The sequence below is a fragment of the Lagopus muta genome, chromosome 9 (assembly GCF_023343835.1).
Source record: "Lagopus muta isolate bLagMut1 chromosome 9, bLagMut1 primary, whole genome shotgun sequence".
Classification (NCBI taxonomy): domain Eukaryota; kingdom Metazoa; phylum Chordata; class Aves; order Galliformes; family Phasianidae; genus Lagopus; species Lagopus muta.
This window is the reverse complement of record NC_064441.1, coordinates 9,106,815-9,119,124: the sequence shown is the minus strand read 5'-3', so window position 1 is coordinate 9,119,124 and position 12,310 is coordinate 9,106,815. Positions and strand designations below refer to the sequence as shown.

The window sequence follows — 12,310 nt, the reverse complement described above, 5'->3', positions numbered from 1 at the left end:
GTGTGGCGACGGAGATGTCGCAGCTCCATCTGCTGGCGCCGGGGCTGCGGGAGGTGGAAGAGAAGGAAAGCGCTTGGAAAGAGGGGAGAGAGTGGGATGATGAGCAGGACAGAGCGCTTAGGGGGCAGAGCCCACGGTGTTCCTGCACCGCACAGGGTTTTCTTGTTATTTTTACATATATATATATATTTAACCAATATCCTACCAGTTATATGTATGAAAAGACAGGGGAGTCTTACAGCAGTGAAGAAAGCAATGGCACAACCCTCCCCTTTACTCAGACCTGGATTGATCTCCAGGTCTCTAGTGGATGACACATGGGACACCACTTTTGGCATGGTACAGGTGGATGCTAATGGCTCCATGTGTGTTTGCTGCAAACCCCCAGCTCCAGATACCCTCAGCTGCTTTGGGTACCCCCATTCACAAAGGCCAAGCCAGGAGAGAGGGGATGTGTCCCCCACAAGGCAGATAAAGGAAGATAAAGCAACTGGCCAGCAGATAAAGGAACGCCTCACTGCCAACCATTCTGGTCATATATATTCAGAAAAGGCTTTAGAGAAGTTAAAAAGCACAGATGCATCTTGGGCTGAGGATAAAGAACTGCTTTATTCCTGCAGGTGCTCTCCATCCTTTGTATGAGGAACTGGGGGCCATCCTCATGCAGAACATGTCCCATAAGAAACCACCAGGCCTGCTGGGCTCCCCTGGGCTGGAAACAAGGTGCCTAGGCACGATGGTGGTGCCTGTCACCTCTGAGCTGAGAATGCCTCGCCATCCCAGGGCACCCATCCAGTCAATTTTCCACCCTTTCCATTACCACCATCCTCAGCCAGCATCCCGGTATTCACAAATGCCAGCTCCCACTACTTCAAGAGGGAATAAAGCAGGGCAAAGATGAGCACTCCCAAAACACAGAGAACAGATAAGCCCACACAGCAGCAGCGTTTCCAGGGAAAGCCACCACCTACAACTTGCTCTGTGGACCTCGTGATCAAGACAGCCTTGTCCATATCTTCCCTGGGCTTCCAGGCCTTGTGCACGCCCACCTTGGTCTTCCAAGCCTTGTCCACATCCATCCTGGTCTTCCAAGCCTTGTCCACATCCATCTTGGTCTTCTGAGCCTTGTCCACATCCATCTTGGTCTTCCAGACATTGTCCACATCCATCTCGGTCTTCCAGGCCTCATCTACATCTATCTTGATCTTCCAGGCCCTGTCCACTTCCATCTTGGTCTTTTGAGCCTTGTCCACATCCATCTTTGTCTTCTGGGCTTTGCTCACACCCACCTTGTTCTTCCCAGCACCGGGCTCCATGGCTGCCCTGGACCTGCTGCAGACACCGTGCTTGCAGCCCTCGCAGTGGGTCCTGTCGTGTACCCCCGATGCGTGGCACCTGTCCACCACCACTTCCAGGAGGTCGTCTGACTGCATGGGCACGTTGTAGAAGTCCTTGAGGATCTTCAGCACCAGGTTGTGCAGCAGCCGCTCTATGTTCTCCAGGCTGAATATGGGCTCCTCCAGCTGGGGGTTGTGGCACTGCCTGCAGGCTTGACGGAAGATTCGCATCAGCACTATCCCATAGCACATGTGGAAGAGGATGTGCACTTTGGCTGAGGACCACTTGTTCAGGCACTGGGAGCACCGAAACCTGCCGGGACATGGAAGACACCAGCTCATCCCAGCCTTCTGCTGTAAGCCAGGGCAGTCAGCAGGGAGCTGGACAGCTGGAGCTGATGGTTCAGCTTTATACACATAGGCTGTCCTATCAGCATGATGCCAGCCTGGGTAGCTGTACACCCATGAGCTAGGAGCAAGCTGAAATGTAGGACCGGCTTGCTGCCCTTGCCCAGACTGTCCTGACCCCACTGCCTGGTGTAGGGGCCCGGGGGGAGGGAAGAACCAAGCTCCAGCTCCATGTGAGTCTTCAGCCCTTGACCCATGCACAGCTCAGCAGAAAGCCAGCGTCAAGCTGAAAAAGTCAAAAAAGAAGCAAAACAGAAGGAAGGTGTGGGTGGAGGCTGCAGGGCAGGTGAGGAGAAGCTGCAGGTTACTCCCCTTCTGACTCATCTTTCACAACGCTTACGGGAGTTAGCAGCCCCTCCACGCTCGGCACCCCTCTCTGCATCCCCCTCCTCCATCCCTGCAGGTGCTATGGGCAAAGGGCTGCTGGCACACTCTGCAGCCCTTCCCCCAAGGCCAAGGTCATCTTACTGCAGCCCAGGGTGGCAGGAGGCAGCACAGGGAGGACAGTGATGGTGGCATCCCTCAAGTAGGACCGAACCAACAGACCCTACCTCCCAGACACATGGTTCTGCAAAAACTCCGTCCAGCCAGGCTTGAGGCTGTGCACCTGCAGGCTATTATCCTCCCGAAATGTCCATGGATCCATTAATTTCAGGCTTGCAGCCTTCTCTGCAAAAATCTTCTGCCATGTCATCATGGTCCAGCATAGAGTTGGGAAGAGGCCGTGATCAAGGTCAAGCTTCTGCCTGCTGACTCATGTTCTTTCTTCCAAACCTTTCCTCCCTCCTTCCCTCATGGGTGCAAAGTCACATCTTTGTGCCCAGAGAGAGGAACCTTTGCCCCCGTTTGTGCAGCACCACCCCAATCGATTTCTGTGCTAAGAGGCACAGCTGGCACCGTGCTACATCCCAGCCAGGCAAAAAGTCTCCTAAAACAAAGGCAAAACAGCTGACCCTGAGCACCACACATTTTGCATGTAATACCTGGGCATGGGAAAAACTCCTATCCCTGCTGAAGCCATCACTCCTGCTTTGTTCATAGGCAAAAAGGATGCAAATGTAAACCTGTTTGCTGACCAGGACCACAAATATTACAGCAGTGAGAGAATCAGCAGAGATTTTACCCTGCATAGGTATAATGGAACGAAAGCTCACTGAAAATGCAGGGCTCAGCAGCCGACAAAACCCCAGGTAGCTTTATCTCTCTCGATAGCTGACACCAAACATGGGCTGTTTTTAACAACTTTCAGCCAACTCAAGCAGAAAAAGCCTGACATGAAACCACAGAGTGGAAAGTTGGAGATGATGGCACCGCACTTAAAACAGAAAGTGGGGAGGTGAGCTCTGTGCTGAGGGCACTGCGGGAGGTGAAAGCAGCGGGGCCAGCAGCAGCCCCCTGCCTCCCCATCTCTGGCCATCCCACCAGAGCAGGATGGGCAGTGAAAGAGATAGGTGCTTGAAAGGTCTTGAGAGGAGTTAGGGGACGATCTGACTCCTGATGAAGCCACCTGGGAGTGCTATGGGATTGAAACCATTTCACTCAGCCTGAAGGTTTCGGAGGACACTATTCTGTGCACAGTGAAGACATAAAATTCCTTTGGAGGTGGCTGCAAGGAGGGAGGAATCCCAGCCCTGCTTCCCCCTGCTTTATGTTCATTTGTTGTTGTTTCATATTGTATTAGGAGGCTTAGACTCCTCAGCTTCCCAAACCTGCAGATAGGATCCCCATCATCCAAGTCATCAGACTGCCCAGGAGCCCTACTGGGGAGGATGCAGGATTGCTCACCAGCATTGCTATGATGCAGGTTGACACAAGGTCATCAGCAACTGGGTGACAGGGATGGAGCCACCACTCTGCAACACCTGTCCAGCCTTTTATGCTTTAGATACTGAGATTTACCCCATGGGATGAATATGGGAGGGTGGAGGGTGGCGGGAGAGGAGGGGTGTGGAAAGATGTTTTTCTTTTGTAGCAAGAGCATTTTGAGCAGGAGGAGCCCCCCACGCAGGAAGTCCTCTCTGTGGGAATTTATGTTCACCCAAACAAAACCATCACTCCACCTGGGGGATGTGGGTTTCAGCCTCAGCTCTTACCCTCAATTCTTCTGCCATGTCAAAAGGAAGGAGGGAAGCTCCGGTGGGTTCCTTCTGCCCTACAGGCTCAGGGCTGTTGGACGAGCACCTCCAAAATACCACTGTCATGGAAAGCATCCTCCACTACGTCACGGCAATTCAACTCAGATCATGACTCGGTGCACACCGAGCCCGTGCTCTCAGCAAAGGAGCCCAGTGCTGCTCCCTGTCACAGCCCCGCACTCACCAATGCTGCAGGGACTTTCCCAAAACCACCTACGGAGCTGAAACTGCTTTGACGTCCGGCTCCACTCGGCGCACACCGCCTGGCACTGTCCCAGTGCTTGCTGATTACCAGCACCCTCCTGGGAACAAAAGCTCCTGCAGTATCCTCTGCCTGGTCCCAGGGATCAGCCCTGTTCCAGTTCCACCATGGCAAGCCCTCCTTATCCCAGTGCTGGTGTAACTCCCCTGCTGGATGCATCAAGGATACAAAGGCACAGCCCAGGAGGTGATTTCCCTGCCACTATCACACTGCCTGGATTTATTTTTGCCTTTGTCTCCCACCCCCAGGTGAGACGATGTGTGAGGAGAAGGATGCCTTGTCTCCTCTGCATCCAGCTCACACCATGCTAGCATCCCTACCTCCTGCCCAAGTTCCAGCCCTGGTCTGGGGGGATCAGTCACTCTTCTTGTTTTTTTTTTTCTTGGGTAGCCGTCCACCCACAGTGGGAAAATATCCTATTTCCCTAATTTGCTTATGAGAATGTCGTATAGTGCTGCACACAGATAGTATCACTCCCGGTTTCCCTGCAACACCCAGCCAGTCACCCTAATGAAAAGAAAATTAGATTGGTCTGACACAATTTGTTCCTGCTAGCTCTATGCTCTCAGCCCCATTGCTGCCCTCTCGGTGTTTATCGCTTGGTGGCCTTACTAATTTGTTCCAGTGGTGTTCTGGGTACCGAGACTGACTCATCTAGAGCTTCCTGGATCCCCATTTTTCCCCTTTCCTTGAAGAGAACAATGAATTGTGCATCCATATCCTCCCAGGACCCAGCACCACTCCACATGTCTCCATCCTCTCCTATTTTGCTATCCTATTTTGCCGCTGTTGTCACTGAACACTTGTCACCTTGTTCTCTATGGACAAGCACTGGCTGTAGCATTCCTTCCAGGCTGTGCTGTTTTCATAGTTGAGCCCATAGGGAAAGCAAGTTCACCTCTCCCAGGGTCATCTGAGGCAAGGAGGATCAGGTCCCACAGAAATGGGGATAGGTGGAGGGGATATTTCCCCTTTACCCCCATGTTTTCAATGGAGATGGATGCTGAGCAGGAGGAGAGAAACAAAGGAAGAACTGTCTGTGAAAACACCAGTTGAGTACCACCTCAAATGGGTTTTGGTGCTCTGGTGGCCTCAAGGAGGTCCCTCTGGTGTAAGGAGGGAGCTCAGACCCACCAAGGAGGCTCTTTCCAGTGTAATGGCAGCAGGATTGCTGTCAGGGTGTCCCAACCACCCCAGTCACCTACCCAGCCCCTCCAGCAGCATCCCACCGAAGACAGGAAGAGAAAGGAGAAACCATGGAGCCAACTGAAAACAAAACTAGAGAAAGCAAAATGAGAGCAGCAGGAGGAAATGCAGATGTGCTGTGAGCCTCCAGCATGCTCAGCCACAGATCTCGGTGGATCGGCACAGATCTCAGTGGAATGGGATGGGATGGAAGAGATGTGATGGGCCTGAACCCATCATGACATACCAGGGCAGTGCAAACAGAGGTGGGGAGAGAATTGGGAAACCTGCCCAGCACCATCTCACTTCAGCCAATCCCTTCCAGAACCAACAGCCTCTTTCCCACCCAGACAAGGCCACAGAGATGCTCCCTTGTCTTTGTGTCTGACAGGTCAGTCATGAAAAGCCTCTTCCAGCCTGACTCCTCCAAAACAAAAAACACTGCTCTGAAACATCCCCACGCTCAACATTTATAAGTGACCAGGATAAGGCTTGCATGCAAGTGACTTTAATGGCACTTAGCCTTACTATCCCTTTTTCCCTCTCTATAACGTTTCATTTTGCAGAAACAATGCTTTGCTGTTTCATGGTGTAGATCCCCTTGAAGATGCTCCTGCAACAGCAAGAGAGGATTTCCTCTCTATCTTCCCACCTACTTCTCTAAAAATTCTAACTCTGGGGCCAGGACTTCTTTAGGGGTTAATTGCTCACATGTTCCCAATCCCCTTTAATCATGGCCAGTGTACTTAAGGAGAGGCTGCAGGTGATCCTGCATGGCATGCACCCTGCTGTGTGGCTAGAGCTGGTTTATGGGATGATATGATACCCATTTTAAGGTCACTGTGTGCTCTAGGGATGCTCAGCTAGGGATCAGAAACCTGTATCATGCCTTAAATTCTTTTAACAATGAGCAGCAGCTATAGAAGGCCAGTCCTGTTGGGCTAGCAGTGCTCTGCCCTGCTAACGAGGATGGAAGATGATGCCTGGAGCATAGCTTCACAGCACTACTGACACCCACTGCCCCAGAAGGCAGGAGGGAAAAATGAAGCAGTCTCACCATCCTGCTTGCACTGTACCTTACAGGAAAGGCAGAACCAAAACTGCTGACTGAACTCCTGCTTCTTGCTTGCTGTGGCTGACTCCTTTCCCAACCATCATGCTGTTGGAGTCGTGGCATGATGCTGCTCCTTGCAACAAGCCCATAGAAGCTGAGCTGCATGTCAGTGTGAGTAAGTGTGGTGTGAGCTGCACACTGCCCTGTGGAGCCTAGGGGAGAATAAGTATGGCTACCAGCTCCACCATCCTGCCCTAAGAAGGGATAGAAGCCTTCCTGGATGGGTGTTTGCCTGATGTGATCTGCTCTGGATGCTTCTGATTGACATCACAGCTCTAACAAGGTATTGATCATAGTGCCTGCACCCTCCTCCCCGTGCCTGAGCAGCCCCTCTCAAGGCTGTGTGAGTTGTTTGGTGCAACAGAAACAGAAAGCTGCTGACGATGCCACTGAGGTGTGAGATGCAAATGATGACTTTGCTTCCGCAGGGTTTCGTGGTCTCCCACCAGGACTCTGCTGCCTCCAAGCCTGCTCTTTATTAGAGTTTCTCCAGCCTTTAGCAATCGTTGCTGCTTTCTCTTTCAGTTTCCGTATGCTGTATATTGGGCTGCACATCCCTGGCATTTGCTTTCAAGAGGAGAAAAGTAAGTTCAGAGCCAGACAGCTTCACAGCTGGGGCACAAGCACTGCTGCATGGCTGCAGCCAGCACCTCGGAGCCACTTGTCCCCAGCTGAGCAGACAGCATGCCCTAATGAGACCAGCCAAGGGGGGCTGCTCTGTAGCTGGGTCTGCGGAGCATTATGATTTCTGAGTTATTAAGAGCAGCTCTGTGGAAGAGCAGCTCGCTTATCAAGCAGCAAAGCCCTGGAACCACAACAGACACCCACACTACCAGCTGCCAGGAGCCGTTATTTGCCTGCCCACGCACGTGCCATCAGCAGTCAACAAACAGCCTTGGTGTCAAACCCTTTATTCATCCCCATGGCCGGATCTGGCTCCTCCCAGGCACAGCATCCCCATCCCAGGGTTTCCCAGGATGCCTGGCAGTGTCCTTCATCCCCACAGAGGAGGAGAAAAGTGCCTGATGAAGAAAGGAAAGAAACTTTCTGCTTCCCAGCAGTCCATTAAATAGCAGTGCATGCAGGAGGCCCTGTGCTGGGACAAGACCTCAGTGTGTGGACATTCTCCAGCACCACATCTATCCTCACCCTGGGGCTCTCTCCCAAAGCCATGCTTTGCCAGCAGCATTAGATGTGGCACGGCCAATGCAGAAACCCCAAGTGAAGGTAAAAACTGAGCAGATGCCCAAAGCACAGCACCAGGATCCAGCAGGGACAAGTTCTTGTTCCTTGGTGCTCATTCCATGTCACCAGCACAGCCAGCACTGTCCAACACAAGTTCCAGCACTGAAGCTCATATTTGCTCCATCACTCCAGTCCTTGCACATAGATGGCCCTCAGCAGGGCTGTGAGGGCAGCTGCCACGTCCTCTCATCCTTGTGCCTCTTTCCTCGCTCTGGTGTGACGGGTTTCTCCTCAGGGAAGACAATAGTAGCATACTCAGTCTGCTCGGCTGGGCAGGTCTCGGGGGGCACCTGGCTGCGTGGGTCCTTCTGGAACTCCAGCACCCCATAGTCCACAGTGGACACAGACACCACAGGTGGCTTCACCTCCTCCTGCAGATTAAGGACACCCCATCAAGGCAATTCATCCGCCATCCAGCAGCACCATTCATCCTCAGCATGAGACCCCATGTACAGCGATGGCCAAAACCAGTGTTTCAGGAGAGTGAGAGCAATGCAAAGGACAGCATTTGCGTGGGAAAATCAGACTGTGAGCCTTAGAGTTGCCCACAGGCAAGGCAAGGACCCATTTCCCACCTCTCCATTGTATACCAGTGGCTCAGGATGAGCTTGGGACTGCTCATTCCAGAGAGAGGAGAGCCAAGGGGACCAGCTTGCTGTCGTCAGCTACCTAAAAGGGTTGGAGAGAAAGCACTCCTCTATGCAGCGTCCAGCAAAAGGAAGAAAGGGAATAAGGCAGCAAGAGAAATTCTAGCTGAATATACGGGAGCACAGAGGGAATCTTCTCCTATTTTCTACAACACAATCCACCAACAAATAGAACCCTGCTTGGAGCAAGGGTTGGACTAGAGAGGTCCTGTCCTACCACAGGCAGTTCTTTGATTTTGGGGCTGTGCTGCAGGTGCAGAGCAGTGGTGATTGAAGTGCAGGAGAGATTGAGCAGCATCGGGAGATAGGGGAAGCGAGAGGCCCACAAAGCCCTGATAAAGGCAGGGAGGCAGCAAGGCAGGGAGCTGGAGGTGGAGAACTCACCGCCAGAGTGTTTCCACTCGATGATTTCCGCACATCTGCAATGTAACATAGTTGGTTAGAAGATGCTTGTGCACCAAGGCAGTGTGAGTACCTGGTGCTGACCCTGAGGGCTCGACACTACCCTTACATCCTTAGAAACCACTACCAAGAGGGCCCAAGCACCCTTATCCCTCATCATCCCCAGGGACAAACCACTTGAGCTTGGGTACAGCAAACCATCCCATGCACCCCAGCCATCCAGCTGTCCCTGGGTCCCAGCCATGTTTGCAGAAGAAACATCATCCCCTGGTGCACCCCTAGTCCCCTTAGCACAACCCACCTGCTCTCCGGTTGTTGATGATGATGTAGCCAAAGAGCAGCAGCACAATCACACCAGCCAGCAGCAAGGTGCCCAGCAGCACGGCCTTGATGTGGTCTGGGGGGCTGCTTTCCTCCTCACTGGGTTTCTCAGTTGTGTTTGGCTTCTCAGAGGCTTCTGCAAGAAGCGTGCAAAAAGTCAGCAGGTCAGGAGCACTGGGCCTCTGAGTGGCAATGGGAGAGTGAAGGACATCCTCAGAAAAGGCTCCATCCCAGGCTAGCTGCCACAGCCCTGCCATCTCCTCAGGGGTCCTCAGTTTGGGCTGATTGGATATTAGGAAAAAGATGTAATATTCAGGTTGGGTATTACGAAAAATTTCTTCTCCTAAAGTGTGGTGAGGCACTGGCACATGCTGCCCAAGGAGGTGGTGGAGTCACCATCCCTGGAGGTGTTAAAGAACCACAGAGATGTGGCACTGAGGGACATGGTTTAGTAGGCATGTTGGGGAGGGGTTGGCAGTTGGACCGGATGATCTTAGTGGTCTTTTCCAACCATTATGATTCTAATAGTTGTGAAAGAAGACTAATTTTTGCAGTGTCTTTTTTTTATTTAAAGGAAAGGCCATTAGCACACCCATGGGTCAGGGAGTAGGGCAGAGGGAGGACATTCCTCCAAAACCAACACATGCAAAGCCCCCTGCTCATCCTGTCCCTTGCACAGGTTTGCCCAAAGAAAAGTCAGGCACTCCTCATCCCTTCCCCAGACAACCCAATGTCCCCCTTTGGGGCAGTGCCACAGGGAGACACCAACAGCCCAGGCTGACCTGTCACTACCAGCTGGGAATGGTTGCTCTCCACCACTTTGTCAGAGCGGGAGAAGGTGATCAGTCCACAGTAGTAGAAGCCTGAGTCATTCTGATGGAGATTCAGGATCTCCATCTTGAATACAGGAGTGTCATTGAAGAGCTGATACTTCTCCATCTTTTTCTGAGGGATGTTTCGGATGATCCCGGCAATTTTTTGGGGACTGCTGTTGTTGGTCTTCTGGTACCAGTTGAGGTTGAACTCCAAGCTGGAGTTCTCCATGGAGATGTTGCAGATGAAAGTGGCCGAGCTGCCCACAGGACGAGTTAACATGGCTGGGAAGAGGGTCACTGTTGGGGAGAGAAGGCAGAACGAGATGCACAGTTACAGCAAGCACCTGGGCAGCAACAGGCTTTAAGAACAGCTGTGCCTCTGTGCCCGTTGTGCTTCTGCCTGCTCTGCCAGCATCTCCACATGCTTCTCAGCTACTTTACTGTTAGCTCCTGAAGGCCCAGGAGGGGCTTTACAAAAATCTGCTCACAAGCCCAGCTCTGATCCTGCATCACTCTCAGTGGAGGAAACTGTTCTCAGCTACCTACAGTTAACCCACAGGAGCACCTGCACTATGGAAAAGAGCCTTTGGGGGCCTTGCTTTGGCTGCTGGAGCCACTAGAGCAGGCAACATCCCAGTACAGAGAAACCAACTCAGCAGGAAGAAGCAGTTGCTGCATTATTTTTGGATGAGAGCAATAAAAAGAAGGAAGAAGCATTTGTCATGTAGGTTGTCTGACCAAGCAGATGGCCCAAACCACCAGCGCCTGGAAAAATCCCAGCTGAGAAGAAATTCATCCTCCTTTTCAGAAGAAACCACCAGTACTGCTAGCTGCTGGGCGCGGATCAGAAAGACCTCACGGTCCCTTCGGCATTAGCCAAATGCCATAGAAGCAGTCCCTCCAAATCAGAAAAGTTCCTCAATTAGGTGGATCCAAACAGAAGGACACAGGGAGGGAACTTTCCTGGCTCCCCTTTGCTGTGATGGTGCCACTGAGTTTCAGTGTTTGCAGCGTTCTGAGTTTCTCGCATTTAACAGGAAACATTCAGCAGGCTCAGGGCTCTGCTTCCTACTGAGTGCTGCTGTTGGCAATGAATGAACTGCTCAGAGGACAGCCTAAGCAGAAACTGGCCTTACATATACAACCCCAGCACAATGCCTGCGGAGGGACAGCGACGGGCTTCCATCAGTACAGAACACAGCCAACACCACCAAAATGAGGTCCTCCTCACCCTGTCCAGAGTCACCCAGTCGCCCTCCGTTCCCCTTCTCTCCCAAAATGTCACCCTGAGCAAAGCCACAGGCTTGGAGAGGGTTGAGCCCACTCCGGAGGAGAAGCCCAAGGGATGAAAACCAGAGTAGAAAATGCCAGCACCCAACAAACCCAGAAGCTCAGCACCAAGCCCAACTCACAGCACAGCTCAAGCACTGCGACCTCGGGATCCAGCCCTTTTCTCCATCCTTTAACCCCATTCCCCAAGCGCACCCCAGACCGTTGATTTTTCCACCTACCCTGGTGGCAGCCAGCCAGCGGAGGGCTGCAGCACAGCAGCAGGACACAGAGGACAACCAGGGCTCCCTCCATGCTGTCCCACATCATCCCCGAGGTGCCCCGAGCCATGGCGGGGCAGCGAGTTCCCTGCCCTGCTGTGCGCCTGTGCCCTGTGCCGCTCGGTGCTGCCTTCCCCATAGTGGTGGTTGGGTGGAAATGAAATGTGACTGTCTCAGCATCACAGGGAAACCCGGGCTGCCTCCCGCCCCCAGCTTCCTCCCCACGGGTAGGGAACAGCTGAGCCATGGCCTGGCCCTGCCCCTCCCTGTCTGCTTCTTCAAGGAGAGATGGCACACGTCCTTGGCCACAAGGTTGGTCCATAAGTGGAAGAGGTGTCTAAGGCTCCTACTGGGTGCTGGTGGGGTGTAGGGTGGCACGTGGCACTGAGAAGCCAGGAGTTGCCATCGCCTGGCTGCTCCCAGTGGGAAGGGATGGGAAGAGGAGAAAGAGGAGGAGAGGAGAAAAGAGCAAGAAGAGATGAAAAAAAGATGGGGAGGAGAGAAGGAGGAGAAAAGAAGTTAAGGAGATGGAGAAAAGAATGGTGAGGATGAGGAGGACAAAGAGAAAAGAGAAAAAGGAAAACAAAAGAAATACAAGGAAGAGAAGAAAAGGAGATATGGAAAAAGACAATGAGGAGAAAAGGAGAAGAGATGGAGAAAAAGATGAGGAGAAAAGAAAAAAGAGGTGGGGAAAGAAGGAGAAAGAAAAGGAAGAGGCTTTCCCCCCAGGCCTGTATCTAATGAAGTAACTAACAGCAGAGAGCAGGGGCAGGTGCCTAGGGTTGGGATACTGCTATTGGGGTGACATTTGCTGCAGATTTCTTTAATTTCTCTGTCAGCAATGCTTCCTGCTTGCCTGTGACTAATATTCATGTAGCAAATAACTGGT

The 12,310-nt window shown here is 52.4% G+C and overlaps 2 protein-coding genes across 2 annotated transcripts; both read right to left on the bottom strand.

Moving 5' to 3' along the window:
- Positions 1–612: 612 nt before the first annotated feature.
- On the bottom strand, positions 613–2,555 carry LOC125697430 (receptor-transporting protein 3-like). The gene is made up of 2 exons (XM_048954643.1): positions 2,297–2,555; positions 613–1,650 (listed from the first exon to the last, which is right to left on the bottom strand). Exons 1-2 carry the CDS (start codon positions 2,440–2,442, stop codon positions 867–869), a joined length of 930 nt encoding a protein of 309 aa, XP_048810600.1. The 5' UTR covers positions 2,443–2,555; the 3' UTR covers positions 613–866.
- Positions 2,556–6,129: 3,574 nt separating this feature from the next.
- On the bottom strand, positions 6,130–11,561 carry PDCD1 (programmed cell death 1). Its single transcript, XM_048954645.1, has 5 exons — positions 11,383–11,561; positions 9,839–10,168; positions 9,037–9,192; positions 8,718–8,752; positions 6,130–8,057 (listed from the first exon to the last, which is right to left on the bottom strand). Exons 1-5 carry the CDS (start codon positions 11,558–11,560, stop codon positions 7,839–7,841), a joined length of 918 nt encoding a protein of 305 aa, XP_048810602.1. The 5' UTR covers position 11,561; the 3' UTR covers positions 6,130–7,838.
- Between the last annotated feature and the right edge of the window lie 749 nt (positions 11,562–12,310).

Bases quoted from the DNA above. Each gene is read 5' to 3' on its own strand.
- LOC125697430 (XM_048954643.1), bottom strand. From the start codon at position 2,442: ATGATGACATGGCAGAAGATTTTTGCAGAGAAGGCTGCAAGCCTGAAA. The intron at 1,651-2,296 runs GTAGGGTCTGTT...ATGTCCCGGCAG, and splicing joins CAGAACCATGTGTCTGGGAG to GTTTCGGTGCTCCCAGTGCC.
- PDCD1 (XM_048954645.1), bottom strand. From the start codon at position 11,560: ATGGGGAAGGCAGCACCGAGCGGCACAGGGCACAGGCGCACAGCAGGG. The intron at 10,169-11,382 runs GTAGGTGGAAAA...TCTCCCCAACAG, and splicing joins GCTGGCTGGCTGCCACCAGG to TGACCCTCTTCCCAGCCATG. The intron at 8,753-9,036 runs GTGGGTTGTGCT...GTTACATTGCAG, and splicing joins CATCAACAACCGGAGAGCAG to ATGTGCGGAAATCATCGAGT.